Source organism: Myotis brandtii, unplaced genomic scaffold (genome assembly GCF_000412655.1).
Source record: "Myotis brandtii unplaced genomic scaffold, ASM41265v1 scaffold8, whole genome shotgun sequence".
In the NCBI taxonomy this organism is placed as follows: Eukaryota; Metazoa; Chordata; class Mammalia; order Chiroptera; family Vespertilionidae; genus Myotis; species Myotis brandtii.
In genome coordinates this window covers 8468192-8491893 of record NW_005371219.1, presented here as the reverse complement: position 1 = coordinate 8491893, position 23702 = coordinate 8468192, and the positions used below count along the sequence as shown (strand labels likewise).

General features: G+C 36.4%; 1 protein-coding gene across 1 annotated transcript in view; it reads right to left on the bottom strand.

Moving 5' to 3' along the window:
* The window catches only part of OSTM1 (osteopetrosis associated transmembrane protein 1), a 70352-nt gene that overhangs the window by 11226 nt on the left and 35424 nt on the right, over positions 1 to 23702 (bottom strand). The window contains exons 5-7 of the mRNA XM_014531278.1: positions 15505 to 15602; positions 13256 to 13423; positions 10857 to 11022 (exon numbers count right to left, since the gene is read on the bottom strand). Coding sequence (XP_014386764.1) covers positions 10857 to 11022; positions 13256 to 13423; positions 15505 to 15602 — 432 coding nt within the window. The remainder of the gene's footprint in view (positions 1 to 10856; positions 11023 to 13255; positions 13424 to 15504; positions 15603 to 23702) is intronic.

The following is a 23702-nucleotide window of genomic DNA, read 5'->3' as shown; positions in this document are numbered from 1 at the left end:
CTTTAATTCAAGGTTGCAGACATCCTTCTGCAATGGCAGCTATGAAGACACCTTCCAACACAATGTGTGGTTCAGGAGTGTATTTCATCTCATTTACACGTTTTCTCCAAACAAGTATTACTCTTGACTCCAAAAACCATTCATTGAACTAGGGATACAAGAGGAAAAGGAGATATAGTCCCTGACCTGGAGAAGATTACAATCTGGTCAGGAGGGGAGGGAGAATCATCACAAACATAGGAACCTGGGAGGCAGTGTGGGAGGGTGATCAATCAAGTGCCAAACTGCACAGTACAGTTTGTGCACAATGCAGCCCACGAGGAAGATGACTACTTCTTATGGAGCAGCACGGGGCTCTCAGTATTGGCCATGACACTGCAAGCTCTTTGTATACTTAATCTCATTTAATTTGCACAATAATCTTGAGAGGCTAGTGTTATTACCTTCGATGTCACAGGTGTGAAAAGGGAAAGCTCCTGTAAATTGCTTGTCCAAGTAAAGGGACAAGCAGGAGTGTAAACCCCGGACAGACTTGAAAGCCCTGGCTTTGTCCTTTATGGTAAGCTGCTTCTTTAAGAAATGTTAAGAGTCAAAAGCAGAAGAAAGTCATTTTAAAAATGTCATGAAAGAAGTGGAATTGGGTCTGAGGGAGAATGTTCCTTCAATCCAATTTAAAAATAACAAAAGTCTTTAGCAGTACCCATTTGACAGTCAATTCAACTTCCAGCAACAGCACAAAAAAACCTTTTTTTCCAGACAGTGCAATGATCTTAAAACATTTTAACTCCAAGAATCTCGACTTTCATGCCATTGTTATGTTTTAAACCCCACAGTGCATTACTGTTATATGCTGTCAATATTTATTTAGATTTGTCCACAGATTTTACCCTTCTCATCAATCTTTTCTTCTTGCCCCTCTGATTTTCCATCTAGGCTCCTTTCACTTCTGCTTGAACACCTGTCTTATTTCCGTTAACGCAGGCCTATTTGTGATAATTGCCTTGATGTTCAGAGATGCCTTTACAGTATTTCTCTTTTAATTTTGAAGAACGTGTGTTTTTTTGTTGTTGTTGTTGTTTTGCTGGGTATAGATTTCTAGATTGTTGTTACTTTCTTTTAGCACTGTGAAAATTTCCCATTTGCCTTCTGGCTTTCATATATCTTTTGAGAAACCAGCAATAAGTTTAACTATTGCTCTTTTGAAGGTAATGTCTTTTTTCTCTAGATGTTTTGTAAGATGTTTTTCTTTAGTCTTCATTTACTGTGAATGTGACTAGGTTTTTTTTGGGTTGTTTTAAGTTTGGCTTAGGCTTCATAATCTGTGACGTTTTCACCAGTTTTCAAAAATTGTCAGCTATTAGCTTTTTAAAAAATTGCTTCTGTCCCATTTACCTCTTCTTTGCTTCAGGGATTCTAAATACATTTAAATCATCTTACTGTGTTCACTATTTCTCTTACACTTCACCTGTATTACTAAAATTATTTTCCTAAGTGTTTCCCTCTAGAGATATTCTAATATAGTCTTAATTATCTATCTCTATGTCTTATTTGCTACAAAACCCTTCCATTGAGTTAATTTCACTACTCCCCTCTCCCCCCTTGGGGACTTGATTCCTTTTTTATGTTTTCCAAAGTTATCAATCTCATGTTGTTGTTGTTGTTTTCTCTCTTAACATTTAGAGGAGTGGCACAAAACCTTCCTGTCCCCTGGTGCCAGGAAAAGGTTGGCTGTGGTGGTGGAGGGGCGCAGGAGTCACCCCACTTGTGACCAGGATCCTGCACTGATACTGTTCTGCTGCCTATGAGAGAGGACAGGGAACTCACTCACTTAAGACCCCCATTACAATGCAGAGTCTACTGCCACAAGGAGAGGAAGGCCCACACTTAAAGTTTAACCCACTGTACGCTTTAAGCGTCTGTAGACGCAAGCAGCGGACCTTTCCCACACGCCATGTTTTCCCTAAATGGCAGCTCTGACCAACTGTAAAATCATTTTTCGTGAGAATTTTCAGCTGAAAATATTTAAGAACACCCGACTGTGAGTAATATTTATTTTTATAATATTCATTGCAAGTTGATTTTTTAAATTAAATTCAAAATATCATGGTGTGTGGGGATGGTTTCCGTTTTGGATGTGTAGCAGTTAACTAGTTAAGAGCACAGGGCCTGCATGAGACTGCAGCCCCAACTACAAGTCTTGCACAAAGAAACAAGCAACAGATCTCTACAGCTAGGAGGTAGGTAGGATAAGTGAGAGATCGCACTTTTGTATAGATGTACAGTCAGCTGAAAGCTGAGGGTGAAGCAGGAACACTGAGGAAAGCTCTGGCATTCCACACACTAAACATAAAGTAGCAGCAGCCCACCACTGGAGGAATTTGAAATCTGTGTTATATTGAAGGTCAGCAATAAAACTCAAATACAGATAGTTACCTGGTCCCCCCGACATTAATGGCTAATAGGAGAGATTTGCCCATTTGTAGGTATATATATACTATTTATACCAGTTTCTTCTGTTTTTTTCAAATGCAATGTCTGACATTCAATCACAAATTACAAGATACATTAAAAAGCAAGAAAAAATGACCATGGCCCATTATCAAGAGATAAAGTAGTCAACGGAACTAGATCCAGAGGTGGCCCAGATATTGATACTATCCAATAGGAACTTTAAAATAACTGTTGATTGCCCTGGCTGTGTGGCTCAGTTCGTTGGAGTGTCCTCCTGTGCACCAAAAGGTCGCAGGTGCAATTCCCAGTCAGGGCACATGCCTGGGTTGCGGGTTCAATCCCCGGTTGGGGCACTTGTGGGAGGCAGATCAATGTTCTCTCATGTTGATGTTTCTCTCTCTCTCTTTCTCTCTCAATCAAAAAATTAAAATAACTGTGATTAGCCCTAGCTGGGTTTGCTCAGTGGATAGAATGTTGGCCTACGGACCAACAGATCCCGGGTTCGATTCCGGTCAAGGGCATGTACCTCGGTTGCAGGCTCCTCCCTGGTTGGGCATGTGCAGGAGGCAACCAGTCGATGTGTTTCTCTCACATCGATGTTTCTCTCTGTCTTTCCCTCTCTCTCTTCCACTCTCCCTAAAAATCAATGGAAAAATATTCTTGGGTGAGGAAGAACAAAACAAACAAACAAAAAAAGGTAGTTCCAATAAAATGACATGTTAAAAATAAGTAAAATAACTGTGATTAAATTCCTAAAGAATCTAGTGGAATGGATGGACAGCAAGCAAAAACTGATGGGAATTTCAGCAGAGAGACAGAAACTATAAAAGACTTAGAACATATTTTTTTCCATTTTAAAATGCTACATAGGAATCTTTAGGGTTTTCTATGTACAATATTATGTTATCTGTGAATGACAGTTTTACTTCTTTTCCAATTTGGATGCCTTTAATTTCTTCTTGTCTAATTGCTATGGCTAGCACTTCCACTACTATGTCAAACAGGAGTGGTGAGAGTGGGCAACCTTGTCTTGTTCCTGTTCTTAGGGGAAATGGTTTTAGTTTTTGCCCATTGAGTATGATGTTGGCTGTAGGTCCGACATATGAGACTTTTATTATGTTGAGGTATGACTGTTCTATTCCCACTTTGCTGAGGATTTTTATCAATTGATATGACTGTGATTTTTATCTGTTTGTTTATGGGATGTATCACATTTATTGATTTGTGGATATTGTACCATCCTTGCATCCCCGGAATAAGTCCCACTTGGTCATAGTGTATGATCTTTCTAATGTAATGCTGGATCCGATTTGCTAGGATTTTGTTGAGGATTTTGGCATCTATGTTCATCAGAGATATTGGCCTGTAATTTTCTTTGTAGTGTCCTTATCTGGTTTTGGGATTAGGGAAATGTAGGTTTCATAGAAAGAGCTTGGAAGTATTCCTTCCTCTTAAATTTTTTGGAATAGTCTGAGAAGGATAGGTTTTAGTTCTTCTTTGAATGTTTTGTAAAACTCCCCTGTGAAGCTGTCTGGCCCAGGGCTTTTGTTTGCTGGAAGTTTTAAACTATTAGACTTAATAAATAAATTCAGCGATGTAGGAGGATACAAAATTAACACCCAGAAATCTATTGTTTTTATAAACCAATAATGAACAACAGAAAGAGAAATTAAAAAAACAATCCCATTTACCAATGCAACAAAAAAAATTAGGATACCTAGGAATAAACTTAACTAAGGAAGTAAAAGACCTATATTTGGAAAACTACAGGACATTGAAAAAAAGAGATAGAGGAAGACATAAACATAGAAGAATATATACCGTGTTCATGGATTAATAGAATCAACATCATTAAAATGTCCATACTACCCAAAACAATCTACAGATTCAATGTAATCCCATTAAAATACCAATGGCATATTTCACAGACCTAGAACAAACTCTCCAGAAATTCATATGGAATAAAAAAAAAAAATAGACGCAGCAATCCTGAGAAAGAACAAAGTAGGAGGGATCTCAATGCCAGATATCAAGCCATTGTCCTCAAAACTGCCTGGTACTGGCACAAGAACAGACATATAGACCAATGGAACAGAACAGAGAACCCAGAAATTGACCCAAGCCATTATGCTCAATTAATATTTGACAAAGGAGGCAAGAGCAAACCATGGAGTCAAGACAGTCCCTTCAATAAATGGTGTTGGGAAAATTGGACAGATACATGCAAAAAAATGAAACTGACCACCAACTTACACCATACACAAAAATAAACTCAAAATGGATAAAGGACTTAAACGTTAAGACGGGAAACCATAAAAATCTTAGAGGAAACCACAGGCAACAAAATATCAGACATATGTCGTAGCAGTATCTTCACCTATACAGCTCCTAGGGCAATGGAAAATAAGGAGAAAATAAACAAATGGGACTACATCAAAATAAAAAGCTCTGCACAGCAAAAGAAACCATCAACAAAATAAGAAAATCCACTGCATGGGAGAACATATTTGCCAATGTTATCTCCGATAAGGGTTTAATCTCCAAAATTTGCAGGGAACTCATACAACTTAACAAAAGGAAGATAAACAATCCAATAAAAAAATAGGCAAAGGATCTAAATAGATACTTTTCGAAAGAGGACATACAGAAGGCCAAGAGACATGTGAAAACATGCTCAAAGTCACTAATTATCCGAGAGATACAAACCAAAACGACAATGAGGTACCATCTCACACCTATCAGAATGGCTATCATCAACAAATCAACAAACAAGTGCTGGCGAGGATGTGGAGAAAAAGGAACCCTCGTGCACTGCTGGTGGGAATGCAGACTGGTGCAGCCACTGTGGAGAACAATATGGAGTTTCCTCAAAAAGTTAAAAATGGAACTCCCATTCGACCCAGTGATCCCACTTCTAGGCATATAGCCCAAGAAACCAGAAATACCAATCAAAAAGGATATATGCACCCCTATGTTCATAGCAGCACAGTTTACAATATCTAAGATTCGGAAACAGCCTAAGTGCCCATCAGCAGACAAATGGATTAAAATATTATGATACATCTACACAATGGAATACTACGCTGCTATAAAAAAGAAGGAATTCTTATCATTTGCAACAGCATGGATGGGCCTGGAGAGCATTATGCTAAGCGAAATAAGCCAGTCAAAGAAAGATAAATACCACATGATATCACTCATTTGTGGAATATAATGAACATAAACTGATGAACAAAAATAGATCCAGACACAGAGAACCATCGAACTAGCTGTCAAACCTCAGAGGGAAGGCAGGGGCAGGGAGGGTGGGGGTCGGGGTAAGATATCAACCAAATGACTTGTATGCATGCATATAAGCATTACCAATGGACACAGACACTAGGGGGGTGAGGGCATGTGCTGGGGGGTGGGAGTGGCTGGGGAGAGGTCAATGGGGGAAAAATAATATTGTAATAGCTATGTACAGGCCGGGGGGGGTGGGGGGAGTACTTGAAATATCAGGGGGACCACTCTGTAAAGTGTATGATTGTCTAACCACTATGTTGTACACCTGAAACTAATACAGACTAATATGGAATGTGAAAAAATAAAAAATAAATAAAGTGCTACATAGGTTACTACTATATTTTTGCATTCACAATTCATTGCTGGTGATGCCTATTATTTACCTGTAGTTGGGTCAGAAATGCAACCCAACTTCAATGTTGTTCTGGGAAAACATTTCATTTTATAAGGAGTACTAGAGGCCCGCTGCACGAAGAGATTCGTGCAATAGGCCTTCCTTCCCCTGGCTGCCGGCACCAGTTTTCCCGGCACCCAGGACCCAGGCCTTCGCTCTGGCCGCAGGGGAGAAGCCAAGCCTCTTCAGTCTTCAGTCGTCTTCTTCAGTCTTCAGACTTCGCTCAGGCCAGAGCCTTCAGTATTCGCTCCGTACCTGCATATGCAAATTAACCGCCATCTTTGTTGGGTTAATTTGCATACTCATCCTGATTGGCTGGTGGGCATAGCAGAGTGACACCAATTTGCATGTTTCTCTTTTATTAGTGTAGATATTGCAGTAAAAAGTAGAGCTCATCCATAAAACATTACAAAATACTGGTTCTGCCTGGCCAGTGTGGCTCAATGGTTGAGCATCTTTTCAGGTACCAAGAGGTCCCAGTTCTCCCAGTCAAGGCACATGCCTGGGTTTCAGCCTCAATCCCCAGCAAGGGGGGTGCAGGAGGCAGCCAATCGATTTTTTTTTAAAATATATTTTATTGATTTTTTTTTACAGAGAGGAAGGGAGAGGGATAGTTAGAAACATTGATGAGAGAGAAACATTCATCAGCTGCTTCCTGCACGCCCCCCACTGGGGATGTGCCCGCAACCAAGGTACATGCCCTTGACCAGAATCGAACCCGGGACCCTTCAGGCCGACACTCTATCCACTGAGCCAAACCGGTCAGGGCCAGCCAATCGATTTTGATGTTTCTCTCATTAATATTTCTATCTCTCTCTCCCTCTCCCTTCCTCTCTCTCTAAAATCAATAAAAAGGTATTTTTTAAAACAATCAAAATACTGGTCCCATTGGAAGTAATATTTACCAACTATGCCCTGGTGTTATTTATTGATTTAGAGTTACACTTTAAGGTAGCAGATGCTATTCCTACTTCTCAAATCCAACAACAACACAAAATCCAAAAGTACATTTTTATTTGCAGCAAAATTATAAGATAGATGGTACTTTAAAGTAGATATTTAAACTCAATACCTGAAAAACTGAAATGTGATGTTTAATTACAGCTCAAATTTTAAAAAGGAATTTTTAAAAATCAAATATGGCACTGCAATTTCCTTAAGCTACTTTGTTTATTTCAAAGTGTCAAAAAAACTAAAGATGTTCTTGTACACACAAATGCTATGTGTCTAAGAATTCAGAACTATGCAAAGAATTTTTCAATATGACTAAAAAATGAAATATTTACACACTTTAGTATAGTATTTAATACTTAATACATCTCTTTCTGATGCAACTTCTAAAGAGCAATGATTCAACCAGAAAAATAGTAAAGGCTGCCTTTTCTTTTTTAAAGTGCTTATTAGCAAACATTTCCAAAAGCGATGGTTTTTAGAAATACATAATATTCAAAAGTGCTCCGAGTCACTACTTATAGAATCGAATATGCCATTCTGTACCTTTGCACATGTAAACTGGTTTATCTGCATTAATGAAAGATTGCTTTCAATGGCCCTCAACTATATGCTTCAAATCATAATAGTGCTATTAGTATCAGCAGCGGGAACAGTAACAACAGAACAAACCCAGCACATTTTTAATGGATCACAGCAGACTAGACAGTTACAGCTTGTGGATATGTTACATATCCAAGAATGAGCCTTTTCTTTCCCTCTGCCTATACGGTAAACATTTAAAAACAAAAACACCTTCTTGTCTCTCTTATAGAGTATTTTACAGTACACAAAGATATTCAAATTCTTGTAACATTTAACCAAACTCATTTTAATACAAAGCCTGTTTCCACCAAGAAAGTAACTAGGAATTAACAAATGAAATACCTAAGACTAAAAACCTGAGGGGAAAAATTGTAAACAACTCAGAAATGAAGCTTTTTAAAAAAGACAGAAACATTCCAAATAGAATGTTTTCTGAGAGTGAAGTATTTGACTTCATATCAATCATATCACTTTTATCTGATTTAAATAATTTAGAAAAAATAAGCATCATCTTAACTGCTTTCTGTATCAGCTCATTCTGACTCATGCCCCTAGTATAAACCATTTAGTGGTCCTATTGTGAGCATCCCCACAGGTCCCTGTCTGAATCTTACGCTTCTTTTTACTCCTCCAGTATCTCCCTTCCAAAAATCCCCAAATATCCTAAGAAAATCTCCATTAAAAAGTCACAATTTAAATACAGTGTGATAATGCTACATTTGACTTAAAGTAGTAATAAATTATAAATTGCCAAACAACTTAATGTAATTCACAATGCAAAATCCCTGGTATAAAAAGAATCCATCTTGCCCTGAATATAATAAAGCAGTCCAATGATTTCAAATTACTTATGAAATAAAGGCAAAAATAAGGTGTAAAATAGTATTTATAAAAGTCAAGTAAGAAACCAGTTACCATAAATCTTTTTACAAAGATAAATGTAATGGGTCTTTCCACTTTTAAAAATTGTTAGGGAGGTCTATAATTAGTGGTTTCAAAAATGACTTTAAGAAAACTAGAGACTGAATTACTTATTATTTATAACATGACATATTTAATATATAAGTAACAATAATACTGCCATGGTAATGTAAATTAATCTTTGGATCTGCTACTTTTTGGCAAGTATATTTCTTTTTCAAAGTCTTTGCTATAACTGATTAATTTGTAAATGTCGGTTTTCAAAAACTTTGCTACTTGAGATATTGTTAATAAGATACCAGAAGTCACAAATAGTAATATGCCTACAAAATAAAACAAAGATTGTCCTTGCATATTTTGTTATTATAATAAATAGACTTTAAAATAGACAACATTGCTATGCCTGTAAATTAAAAATACCCAAAACCTTTAAAAGGGGGTGGAAAAGGAAAGAAAAACCAAAAATTCTTATTTTTTAAAATAAATCAGAAGTCCTTAAATTTCTTAAGAACTTTATCTTCTTTTGGACCAAGCTGTATCTTTCACCATTCATCCATGGGATATGATGTTAATTCTCCATTTTGTAGGTTTCAGTTTGAATTTTCTTGAAAGTTTGCAAAGCTGGTACTGGACTTGAGACGTTTGGCTATATAAATCAAAAGTATTAACTTAAACTTAATTCTCTAAATATTATTATTCATTATTTTAATGTAAACTATAGTATTTTTTTAAAAATATAGTACTCATCTATTAATTCTATATTTGAATCAGAATAGGTTCAATCTTCTAAGAATTAAAACCTAAGTCTATTTTTTTCTATCAAACTCAAAAAACATAACTTTGTTAGAAGCAGTACCAAGTAAAAAAGACGTAAGTTATATCATATTGAACATCACAATCTTAAATATGTAATATAGGTGAAAGTACTCACAAATGGAAGTGCTATAAGGTATAATAAAATTACATATTCAAAAGTCTAAGTTAGAAATCCAAATATAAATTTCTCTTAAAAGAATTCAATTCAGCCGTGGCCGGTTTGGCTCAGTAGTTGATTGAGAGAGTCAGCCCGAAGGGTCGAGGGTTAAATTTTCAGTCAAGGGCATGTACCTCGGTTGCAGGTTCGATCCCCAGCCCTAGTGGGGGCACCTGCGGGAGGCAACCAATTGATGTCTCTCACCTCCATGCTTCTCTCTCTCTCTCTCTCTCTCTCTCTCTCTCCTCTCTTTCTCCTTCCCTCCCTCCCACCCTCCTTTCCACTCTCTCTAAAAATTAATAGGAAAAAATGTCCTCGGGTGAGGATTAAAAAAAATAATACTTCAGTTCATAGGCACAGACAATAGTATGGAGATTACCAGAGGGAAAGGGGGGACAGGGGGTTTTTCCAAAAAACATTTTCTTTTTATAAACTAAAATTACTAAAAGAGAAGCTCTTACTTTCATTCTGAAAATAAACAAGCATCTCAAGAGACTTAGAGGCATTTTCCTTCAGCTAAATGGGACCTTCTAGTTAGTGCTTTTTCTGCTCTGCCCTATTTGATGGGAACAAAGGAAAGGTATTAATTTGTATCGAGCACATGCTATATGTCAAGTAATGTTCTTGCAACTGCAATTTCAATTTGTTCAGAAATAAACTGTGTGTAAGCTATCATTTATCCTTGCCAGCTGCACTTTCAGGTGCTTCTGCCATGGCTCCAGTGGGCCTAAGAGCTGTCTCTATCTCCCCATTGTGGCCATTTCAGGTCTTCAACATCTTTGTTGCTTATTTCTCCGCTGTTGCCAACCTATTCCAGGGAATCTAGCTTTTTCAGTTAAAGCATCTGAAAGATACTGTATGTTGACTTTTGATGATCTGCACTTATAAATTTCTTATACATCTCTTTCATTAGTAAGCATAATTGTGAAATTGGAAGTAAAGAATTGTCTAAGGATAATAAACTTTGAGTTCTCAGAGTATATATCATTTTTAAAACAGGCCTAAATTTTTATTTTTATTTTTAAAATATATTTTTATTGATTTCAGAGAGGAACGGACAGGGAGAAAGAGAAACATCAATGATGAGAGAGAATAATTTATTGGCTGCCTCCTGCATGCCCCCTACTGGGGATCAAACACACAACCTGGGCGTGTGTCCTGATTGGGAATCAAGCCGGGACCACTTGGTTCATAGGTCAATGTTCAACCACTGGGCCATGCTGGCCAGGCCAGGCCTAAATTTTTAAAATACAGTTTTTTAACTAAATAAATGAACAATTATAAAAAGACACTTACGTAGAATGAGTTTTCGTTTCTTTTGTTCTGAGTGAAGAAAGCTACTAAGGTAGAAGACCACAGGTAGAAAAAGGATGAACACAGAAACAGCGATTACAGGCACAGTATCACTGCAAGGGACCGAACAATTGAAAGTTCGACTCCAAAGTTTTCGAGTAATGTTCATCTGGAAAAATAACAAATAATATTACTCTATTTTATATTTAGTTTGTCTTCAATTTCATACAATTATTTTGTTAATAACTAAACAAACACTTAGAATTTAGACTAAATATACATGGTAAAATAAATCTATGGATCGTTGAGTACAATATCTTTTGCCAGGAAATAAGGTGGTTCACAATTAGTTAGTCATTGTATAAATTTATATCCATACAAAAATTTCATATTCTAAATTCATAATGTTAACCTTTATGTCCAAAATAATGTCCTAATGTCCAAATAATGTTGACCTTTCACAGAGTTGACACAGAGAACTTGTGTCAATAAGAATATAGTAAGACCATGCTTCATCCATTAAAAAAGATTTAAAAGGGTAACTATATGATGTGATGGGTGTGTAAATTAACTCGACTATGGGAATCCTTTCACAGTGTATACATGTCAAATCATCACGTTATACACTTTAATTATATTATAATTTTGTCAATTATACCTCAATAAAATGTGGGGAATGGAGCGGGGAGAGACTCACAAAATTTTTTTTCCTATTACATATGTAATCTCTAATCTAGTTGCAATATTTTTAGATGAAGATAAAAATATCAACTTTATAGGGCTTCTCTGTTTATGAAATGCCTAATATTTTATCTGAGATATATGAAAGATTCATACTCATGGCAAATATATTTAAGTACATAATACCCAATGAGTCATGGAAACTTTCTTAGACAATATTAGTATCTTATTTAGTAGCATACAATAGATACAAGTTAAGGGCAGCAATATCTTACTTTCACTGAGCTCTTGATTTCTGTCAGTCTGATAATACAAGGAAATTATCAAATTTAATATAGAAAACTGTTCTTCTCTGGATTTTGTTTACTTGAGGTACGTTTACAAATAATACATTGTATGTTTACTGTAAGTTTTGCTTATTGCAAGAAGGATGTTCTAAAATAGGTAGTCATGTTGATTTCTTGTATAATTCCACTTATGTCACAGAACCAATATTCATTTTTCTTCTTTATTTTAAAAACAATGAAATAGACTATTGTTTTAAAAACATATATTTATTACTTATTGAGAGTCTACAAGAAACCAGGTACTGTCCTAGCCAGTTTTGCTCAGTGGATAGAGCATCGGCCTATGGGACTGAAGAGTCCTGGGTTCAATTTGGTCAAAGGCACATGCCTGGGTTGCAGGCTCGATCCCCAGTAGGGAGCGTGCAGGAGGCAGCAATCAATGATTCTCTCTCATCACTGATGTTTCTCTCTCTCTTTCCCTCTCCCTTCCTCTCTGAAATCAATAAAAAAAATATATATTAAAAAAAGGGAAAGAAATCAGGTACTATTCTAGACATTGGTAATAAAGCAGTAAAAAAAACCCACAAAAATCCCCAGGGTGCATCTATTTGAAATGCTTTTTGCCATCCTGAATATTATTGATCCACTATAGTTAACTCTGGGCTGCTATGATAATTCATATTCATCATTCTCAGCCATTAAGTTTATTAATTTTGACCCTGAGTTCTCTATGTTTAGCCAGTAATTACTCACTTTCCTCTAAGCCTCAATACTCAGACATCATATTCCTATAAAAAGGCATGATCGCCATCTTGTGGTGCCCCATGAAAAGGCAGGCTATACAATGGAGAAAAAGCTTTTTTGTTGACCATTCATTCCATCGATACATATTACTAAGGGCCTGTTATATGCCAGACCCTGTTCTAAATACTAAACAGAAAACAAAAAGGGGCATGAGGTCCTTTTATCCTCATGTGGCTTATACTTTAGTGGGGGAAGACAGACTATAAATAAGTAAACAAAGAAAATTTTCAGATAATAATAGATATAAAGAAATAAAGCAATGGGATAGGAAATAATTGAGGAATGGCTTCAGAAACACATGACAGCAAAACTTCTTGAATCAGCAACACATGAATAAGAAACTGAAATGTAAACACATAACAAAGCCCACACAACTGAGAAAATGATACAAATTATTAAACTTAAAAATCAAAATGTACCAAAGTATCAACTCAGTTATGAAGACCTGATTGATTTCCATTTTAGTTTGACAGATAAGGATATTCTAAAACTTTACTACTTTATAATTAGTTATTTCTGGTTGAAGACAAAATATGAAGATTCCAATATACCTCTGAAAGGGGTAATAATACTGAAGGCATATTCAACAACACTGTAAAATATGTATCTTATTAGAAGCAAAGTACTTACTGCATCTTCCACATCAATGCATAAATGTGTTCCAGGTTCAGCCTTATTCTCAAGTTCATTCCTTTTTTGCATTTCACTGTACATACTACTCAGAGTTTTGTACGCATTGCGACAGTTTTTGCATACTTCTGAATAGTTTCTTAACTGCAGAAGACTGTGTATGCTCTCCTAAATTGTCAAAGGCACATATAATACATACAATAAACATTACATCTCTTTAATGTAAGCTATTTGCCCTCCTAGAAAACAGGAAATAACAGAGTATGGTAAGTGCTGAGCTATGATGTTGGGCAGGTCGCTAAGTCACTCTGAGCCTCGGTTTTATCATCTACAATGGAGGACTACACTACCTGTATTATAGGTCCCAAGGATTAGAAACCTGGCATGTAAAGCACATAGCAAAATATATTGGCACTTTCCAGTTACCTCTAAATTCTGAAAACTACTGCACTACCCTCTGTTAACTGAAGACAACAAAAATTTCCTAAATTATCTTACCATTTTACATATTTGCTCTTATGTATCCTACTTTCACCGCATAAATCAAATATGAGCTTGCCTATGTTGACTTCAACAGACAGGACTTTATTAATGGGAAAGGAAAAGTCACTAAAACTACATCCCACATGATCCTCTTACCCCAAGGTTTGTAATCCAGGCCTTTCTACTCAACAAAAAGGGACTAACACCAAAGAATTCTTTAACCTAAAATGAAGGTAATGGATATAACATATAAGATAGTATGTTAGTGAATCTCAGTCTTTTTTACTTAGGACTAATGCTGTGTTTTCTAAAGAGTCAGTTCACTTTATTCTTCACCTTGTGGCCTGGAGAAATGCTATGTTAACTGAATATCAGAATGAAAGAGAAAGGAATAATAAGAGGATGTAACATGATATAGCCCCCACAACGTTAGCCTCACCATCTATTTGACAGAGAAACTAAGACTCTAGTTCTGTCACAAGAAATGGCCCATTGCCTCTTTTTCACAGAACAACTGTGCATTTAGCTAAAAGCGTTCAATCAAAAATTGAGCACAGACCCTTGATGGGAGAGTGTAATTTAGGCATTTATATTAAAATTTTAAATGCACATATATTTTAACATAGCAATAAAAACCACAAAGATACTAAAAGAAATCATAAGAAAATTTTAAAAAATAATCTCAAAGTGGGAAAAGGCCTTCTAGTGTGACACAAAATCTGCAAACCATTAAATATTTTTTATAAATCTAACATAAAAATTGAAATTTATTCATAACAAAAAGAAAAACACAATAAAAAGACAAAAAACAAACTAGGAAAAATATTTGCAACTAACATTCCAGGAGAAATGCTAATTTCCCTAAAATGCATTCATCAGAATACTAATCTCTTAAAGTAAAGAGTTTCTGGGTAAATAGGTTTGATATACAAAAATTACAATTTAGAGTTTTACAACACACATTACTCCACTATAATTGTGAAGTCCTGTAGTAAAGCATTTCCCAACCTTATTAGTACAAAGGCTATCTACTAACATCCTTCCGAACAGTTTTTATTATTGTCAGGAAAATTCATAATTCTGTGTTATCATGAGGAAATCATACATATCTATATCCTAAATATGTTCACATCTACTTGTAGGGATGATTTACTTGTTAAGGGAGTTTCAAAACTATAATTTTATCAGAGTTCCAATCTCATCCTCACCACCACCAAGGAGGTTCCAATACCAACATTCAGAGATCAGAGTTGGACAAACTGAAAACCACTAGGGTAGGTTTCTTGAAGGCTACCTTTTATATTATTAATTCAATACTCAAAGTTACCTACTAAACAGTGCCTTTTTAAGTAGGTAAAATATATGTAAGTGAATACTGACGCAAAGAATAAGCTTCCTATAAACACACAGAATCATATGCATTGCAAAATACCGTACTGCACAAAGGCAAAGTAAATTACTGTCCGACAGAACATTACGTTTACTAGTAAGTTAAACAATCACACGTCTCAGTTAATGTGTTCATGTTCAGTATCTCACTGGGTCCTCACTACAAAATACTTGAAGGTAGGCTGGGTAGATCTTGCTATCCCTAAGGTATAAAAAAGAAAACTAAAGTTTCTGTGATTTGCCTAAGGGCTAGTAATGGAAAAATTCAGCAGACATCCAGGTCCGCTAACTTCTCTACATTGTGTGTATAGATTAATGCCATAAGAGTTGGAATTATTTTTTATTCATTTTAATTTCAAGTATCAGATATAAAATACCTGAAGGTTATGCTCAAAGCAGGTCAAGGTGTTATTAAATTGATTGAGGAAGTTTAACGTGCTAATTGATAATTCTTCACTTTTGTTCGTTAAACAATCTGTCAAAAAAAAAACGCAAAAAAGTATATTAATATATCTCAAGCAACAATTATATATTTCCATTTCTCTCCCTCAAGCTACCATCTTCTGTTTCACACTATAGTAATTCTTTATTTAAACAAGCTTGAAGTGTTCCATATAAGGGAATTTCCCATATACATAAAGTTTACCCCTTTTAGTTTCCAAAAGTTATTTTTTATATCATAACCATTTTCATGAAAATCTTAAAATAATCACATATTCTCCTTGCTTTATAAAAACAATATACCAATCAATTTTTGTCGGCACGTCTTAATCATGAACATCAGTTATCAAATGCTGCCTTAGTAGGATTTAGTGCTGTTTAGGTATAAGACTGTTTATCCTGCATTATTTTTTCCTAAATTCATCTGCTTTTTTATCCTTTTCTGTATCGAATTTAGTAGGTCTGTGTCTCATCATCATTAGTGGGTCATTTGTTGCATCTAACAGGGTAACATTTTTTCATATGCCCTTTGGGAGACCAGAGAAACAAGCTGGTGGGAATTTTGCCTGAAATACTGATAAAGAGACTTCAAGTATGGTAAAGCATGGGGGAGAAAAAATAGAACTGTTTACACGTCTTAAAAATCTCACATAAATGATATTCCTCTGCAACTTGCTTAGCATTAGCTCAAGTTCATTCCTTTTCACTGTTTTCTATGTTGAATGTAGCCCAATTTACCTATTCTCCCTTCTTCAATAAACCTATTCTTTAACCTCACTTTGTTTTTACCTCTCCGTGTTCTCAGTTTACCCTCTTGTCTGGTAGGTTCAAGTGCCTAGCTTCACATCCTAGAACTCATGGTCAGCAGTTTCAATCTCACCCTCCTAGAATCCTGATCCTCTTTGCATTCCACATACAAACGTTTTCAACCCTGGACAGACTCCATTTACTTTCTTGACTCCAATTCTGGTTGTCGAATATTATTTTAGAAAATTCTAAAGTTAGAGTAAACGAACTCAATTCTAATTCACAAAACAATCCTTATAGATGCCCTACCAATTACTCTACAAAGGATGTTCCCAATGTTTTCTATTCTGTAGCAATCAACCCCACTCTTGTCCCCCTTAATTTCAACTGGTAGCTGTATTATATACCCCCGCAGGGCCACCTATTATAATAGCTCTCAACTGGGAATGGAGAGACAGAATAGCAGGCTATTGCAATTATCCAAGAGAAAGGTGGCAATGCAAATGAAAAGAATTCAATGGATAATAGAGACTGAGTAGGCAGTGAAGGGGACCAGACTATGCCACCTCAAAATAAGCCTCTATAGCATATGGATTATTTTGAGCTAAAGGCCACTGAGAACCAGCAGATGCAAGAAAACTCCAAAAGCAGGGCACAAGTTTGCATTTTGTAAATATTTATGAAGGAAATTTCCATTTGCAAAGATGTTTGCCTATCATGTAAAAGGAAGAAGAGGACTCAACAACTCTTACCAATGGGGAGGCACTAACTTCAATCTCTTGTGACGAACCTTACTATACAACCCTTGTTTACCATACCTTTCCTGGTCACCCTCCCATAACTTGTCTCCTCCACCCAGAAGCCCCAAGTCCCTTTTCTTTCATTAGCCTACGATGGCATATAAACCCAAATTCTAACCATCCCTTTGGGTTACTCATCATTGGGGGCTGCCATGTATACAAGTGCAACGCATATGTTAAAAACTTCTGCTTGTTTTTCTCTTGTTAACCTGTCTTTGGCCAGTCTAATTTGCAGAGTCTCACCCAGAAAACCTAAAACAGAGGAAAAAGATTTTTTTCTTCCATACAGTAGACACTAGGATATGACACACTATGAGATATGCATGTAGTATGATAAACAACAATCATTACAGTGAAAGCTAACATTAACTGAGTACTTGTGCTATGCTTGTGCTTTAAACACTTTTTTTTCCATTTCATTCTTACAACAATCCCATGAGGAAAGAACTATCATTATCTCCATTTTCTAAATAAGGAACTGGGGCTTAGAAGAATTAAGGAAGTTGCCCAAAGTCACAAAACTGTTAAGTGAAAACGAAATTTCTACTCAGTCTGATTTCTGAGCCTGCACCTTCAAACATTAAAAAATAATTAAATATTTACATATAAATTCTAACCATTAAAGTTCAATACTCAGAGTCAAAAAACACCTGCCACATTCCTCCCTCCACTGCCCATAGATGTCTTACACGATGCAGAGATTCGGTCACTACCAAATGATCAGTGTTGGTGCCTGAGATACAAACCTAAACCTGGTGAATGGGGCAGCAATAGCAATTAAGACTTCTTTGTGCAAATTTTAAAAAGACATCCCCTCTGGGTAAACTAATTACCAAAAAACAAACAAACAAAAAAAACCCCACCAACACGCCTGCTTCCAGAGGCTGAGCTGGAACTGGGCCCCATTCACCCCTCACACAATCCCCTAGGTACATGGGTTGGTCTGTACCTTGTGTACATAAGACCCTGCTAGTGAACCTATTTCTACAGTCTTTCCTTCTCTCAACTCATGTACCTATCTATATTCCCTGCAGCCTTTTCTTCTCAAGAATGTGAGTTCCTTTCTAACTGTTCACATTATCATTTAAAAATCTGAGGGATCACTTCATAGATTAGCAAATAACCAGAGAAAACAAAGTGGCACACGGGGGAATCATACATCAAATTAGTAAGGCATTGAAATATAAAATATACCTTCTAGACCAGGGGTGGGCAAACTTTTTGACTCGAGGGCCACAATGGGTTCTTAAACTGGACCGGAGGGCCGGAACAAAAGCATGGATGGAGTGTTTGTGTGAACTAATATAAATTCAAAGTAAACATCATTACATAAAAGGATACGGTCTTTTTTTTTTTTTAGTTTTATTCATTTCAAACGGGCCGGATCCAGCCCGCGGGCCGTAGTTTGCCCACGGCTGTTCTAGACCCTCAATTAAGTATCTTCTTAATTATGCCACATTTTCTTTACTATTTAAAAATTGGCCGTAACCGGTTTGGCTCCGTGGATAGAGTGTCGGCCTGCGGACTGAAGGGTCCCAGGTTCAATTCCGGTCAAGGGCATGTACCTTCATTGCGGGCACGTCCCCAGCAGGGGGTGTGCAGGAGGCGGCTGATCGATGTTTCTCTCTCATCGATGTTTCTAACTCTCTATCCCTCTTCCTTCCTCTCTGTAAAAAAATCAATAAAATATATTTTAAAAAAATTGTACTCCATCTGTCAGCTTTCAAAAAGTTCACATACTGAATTCTTTAAAATAGATATAACATAAGCCTCCCCCCTTAATCCTGGTTTAACATCATCACAAAGTTGCCTTGAATCATTTTAAGCATGAGGCAGAGTACATATAAATTAAAAGAAACACAATAACAAATATGCAAAATATTAGTATATTGGGCAAATAAGATTGAACAGGTTTTCCTATACAGGGAATACAATTGCATCCATGGCAATCTGTGTTATAATAAGCCATGTCATGGCAACTGACATACATAATATAAGGAAAGATGAGTGTGTGTCCATCCCTGTGTTGTCTACAAAAGTAGTACATGAATAATTGAGAGCAATGCTTTCATTTCTTCCATACAAAGTATGTAAAATTTTTTTATAAAAAATTTGTAGAATTATAAAAGGCAAACAAAAGAAAAAAGTGATTTATAAAGGAAGCTTCTCTGAACAACAAATTAATCTCTTCTGTTTCACTGACGGCCATTCCTTTTCCCTTAAAATAACTGGAACATTAAATTAAAAGTTAGTTATATAGACTGGACATCTTGTTATATACTGTATTAATGCAGTACCATCAAATTTTTCAGTGATCATTAAACAGTGGCATTATACAGCATAAAGAAATTCATTTATATAATGAGGCTAAAAATGTCTTCATTATTAAAGAGCCCTGACTTTCTGGTTTAAAATAAAGGAACTCCAGTAAAATTCCTTTTATCCTTTTATAGGAACTGGGAACATGAAGTTATAAACAGTAAGAGGCTATATATTTTTAAAATTATTATGTTAAGGAATATTGATGATAATAAAGCTTCCTATAAGCACTAAATGAAGTGGTCATTATGAATTTTCCTCATCTCAGATAATCAATGCAGCCTCATCAAGGTCACATTAGCACAGCTTCTTTCTCAGTGAGGGCTGAAGCATCAGCTCAAAAGGTATTCTTAAGGGTCTTAACAATTCAAGTTAAGACCTTCATGGAAACCTACTGAATTATCATAACAGGAACTATACATCTTTCGTAAAGTATTTGGCATCTAATAGGAATTTGTATAAAGATATCTGCTGTTTTTCAAAACTACTTTTATAGAGAAAATAGAGACAATCACCAATTTCTGAAAAATAGGGCAAGCTTCAGAAAATATGGTATAAACTAAGGGAACTTTGTACCTGGACAACATAAGTTTAGTAAGTATGAAAACTAGACATTTTAAATTATAAGATACAAATGAGTGAGTCTAGTGCTTAGTATATTACCATATAGATAAAATATGGGAAAAAGAGGTTCTGGTTAATTGACCTTCAGGTTAACCATTAAATTTTATTATTGATTTGTAAAGAATCAAGATATAATAAGTGAAGGGTATCAAAACATATACCTTTCTAAAATATACCTCTTTGCCATAAGAATTATTTTGAGCTGAAGGCACTTGAAACAGCAGATGCCGAGAGCAGCTTTTTGTGATTCCCCTTTTCTGCCTAAAGACAGATCCTCCAAAAGAAACTCAATTGTCATAAATCCCTTCCCTGGGAGTTTGATCAACTAGGGAAGATTGACACTTATCACCAGAATAGAAATCAATGGAAGACAATCAAGAGTCCAGAAATAAACCCTGACATACAGAGTCAACTGTGATTGCCAGGGGTTGGGGATGGGAAAAATGGGGAGATGTTGGTCAAAGGATACAAGCTTCCAATTATGAGAAAGTTCTGGGAATCTGATGTAGTAATTACAGTTAACAATACTGGATTAAGTACTTGAAAGTTGCTAAGAGACTAAATCTTAAATGTTCTCACCACAAAAAAGAAACGGTAATTATGTCATGTGATGGAGGTGTTACCTAACATAACACTACAGTGGTAATCATTTGCAACATATAAGTGTATCAAATCAACACATTATATACCTTAAACTTACACAATGTTACATGTCAATTATATCTCAATAAAGTTGAAAAAGAAAGAAACCGAAGAACGAAAACACTTAACCATAAAACAATTCATGGTCTCATCAAATCTGGTCGTTCTGCTAGTTATTCAACTGTCACGTGCATAAGAAAACCAAGAAGCATCTCAATAACAAAATTATCCTTATGTCCACAATGCACTTCTGTTAACAGCTTCAAAGTTCTGCACAGGAGAATTAGTTGATATATGTTCTTTATTTCTTAGCAATCATTCTCCACAAGAACTAGTTTCCATGTTATTTGTAATGCAAATTGAAAGAGTTGAGCTCTTTCTGGTATACACTGAGTAGTCAGATTATTATGACCACCTGACATTTGTAGGAAAATCAGCTATAATTTCGCACTGAAGTTGCTAGAGGGCCAGACCATTATAAATAGGGAAGCAGGTTGTTTACCACGACAGTAGAATCAATGATGCATTTGTTTTTTGGTAATCTTTTTTTGTTGTTGTTTGTTTTTGAGACTTGAATACCTCATATCTGACATAGTATTATACACTGAGTGACCAGATTATTATGACCACCTGTTGTAGGCAAATTAGCCGTACACTGCATCGTATGGGATATGGAAGCCGAAGACCTGTTCAAACACCTTTGCTGTCTGCAGTTACCAAGATAAAATGTCTCCAATTCGCACAGGAACACAAGGATTGGACAGTTGAGCACTGGAAAAAAGTCATGTGATCCGATGAATCACGTTTCCAGTTGCATCATGCAGATGGCAGAGTGAGAATTTGGCGGAAACAGCATGAAAGCATGCACCCCACATGCATGAGTACCCTTCAAGTTGGTGGGGGCAGTGTTATGGTTTGGGGCATGTTTTCCTGGCATGATTTGGGCCCTGTAGTTCGTGTGGAACAATGACTGAATAGCACAACATACCTAATTATCATTGCTGATCAAGTTCATCCTATCATGTTGATGGCGTATCCCAATGGAGATGGCTTCTTCCAACAAGACAATGCGCCATGACACGGTGCTCGTGTTGTGCAGGAGTGCTTTCACGAACATGAGGGAGACTTTACCTTGCTTAGGTAGCCCCCACAATCACCAGATCTCAATCCAATTGAGCATTTGTGGGACAAAGTTAAAAGAGCCATCAGGCAGCTGGTTCCACAGCCATCAAATCTCACAGAACTGGACAGTGCTATTCATCAGGCATAGTGTCAGATTCCTCGCATCACCTTTCAACATCTCGTGGAGTCAATGCCAAGAAGAATCGCCGCAGTATTGAAGGCAAAAGGTGGTCCAACGAAGTACTGATGGGGGGGTCATAATAATCTGGCCACTCAGTGTATATAGAAACATCCTCACAAATGAAGATTTTATAAATACAAATTTCCCTTACAAAATGTTACTTCTACTATTTTCAGAACTTCTCCTGTTTCTCAAAATAATTAGCTCAAAATAATCCTTATGCCAAAGGGGCATATTTTGGGGTGGCATGATCTGGTCTCTTATAGTCATATTTTGGGGTAGTATATTTTGGTCTCCTACAATACAAAATGATAACATCCTAGAAAAACTTCTGATTGGGCACAATTTGTTTAAAATTATAGTGTGATATGATTGCCTTCTTCCACTTCAATAAAAGAGTAAATATCCCTTATATTCTCTTACATATTTCTTTTTAAATCATTTTTCAATTATAGTTGACATACATTATATTACTTTCAGGTGCTCACCCCAATGATTAGACATTATATAACTTACTAAGTGATTGATCGACCTGATAAATCTCATACCCATCTAACACCATACATAGTTATTAGATAGTATGACTATATTCCCTATGCTGTACTTTACAACCCAATGACTATTCTGTAACCGCCAATTTGTTCTTCTTAATCCCTTCACCTTTTTCACCCATCTCCTCCAACCCCCTTACCATCTGGCAGCTGTTAAAATGTTCTCTGTATCTATGAATCTGTTTCTGTTCTGCTTCTTCATTTACTTTGTGTGTGTTTTTTAGATTCATTTGTTAATAAATATGTATTTATTGCCATTTTATTGTTCATATTTTTATATACTTCATTTTTTTTCGTCTTCTTAAAGAAGAACATTTCATATAATACTTGGTTTTATGGTGATGAACTCCAGCTTTTCTTTGTTGGGTTATTCTTTTATATATTTCTATAGGCAAATGATTTCATAAGCAATGACTACATATGTAAGAAATGGGTTTTCTTTTACATGCAAAGGTAAAGAGAAGACTTTAGCATCTTTCAGTAATAGCATAATTATTACTAAACAGTTAACATTTTTTGAACATTAACTATGTGTCAGGTACTGAGTTGAGCACTTTACACAAATGACCTCATTTAATCCTCAAGACAATGGTATAACGTAGGTTCCATTATTATCATCAATTTAAAGATAAGGAAACTGAAATCCCAAGAGGCAAAGTTACATGCCCAAGGTCTGGCAGCTAGTACGTTATGGCTAATAAGTGCTAAAGTTTAGAATCAAGAATTATCTTGGAGATCGAGACCAAGATGGCGGCATAGGAAAACACCGGAAATTGCTGCCTCCGACAACAACTTCAAAAATACAACTAAAAGACAGAACGGTCATCATCCAGAACCACAGGAAGGCTGGCTGAGTGGAAATTCTACAACTAGAAGGAAAGAGAAGAGCACACAGACTCAGAGGAGCTACGAAAGTAAAGTGCAGAGGTACGGAGGCTCCGGCGCGCGGGGAAAGGGGCGGGCACCTGAGGACGCGGCTGTCTTTTTGAATCGGGAGAGAGTCACAAGCTCCCAACTGCTCTGAACTCCAGTTCCGGGAAATCTCTGGGGTCCCAGGGCTCATACAGGGAGAATCTGGACTGTCTGGCAGCAGGCAGAACTCGGAACTTGAGGGCGGCTTTCCCTCAGAGGTGCTGGCAGCAATTACC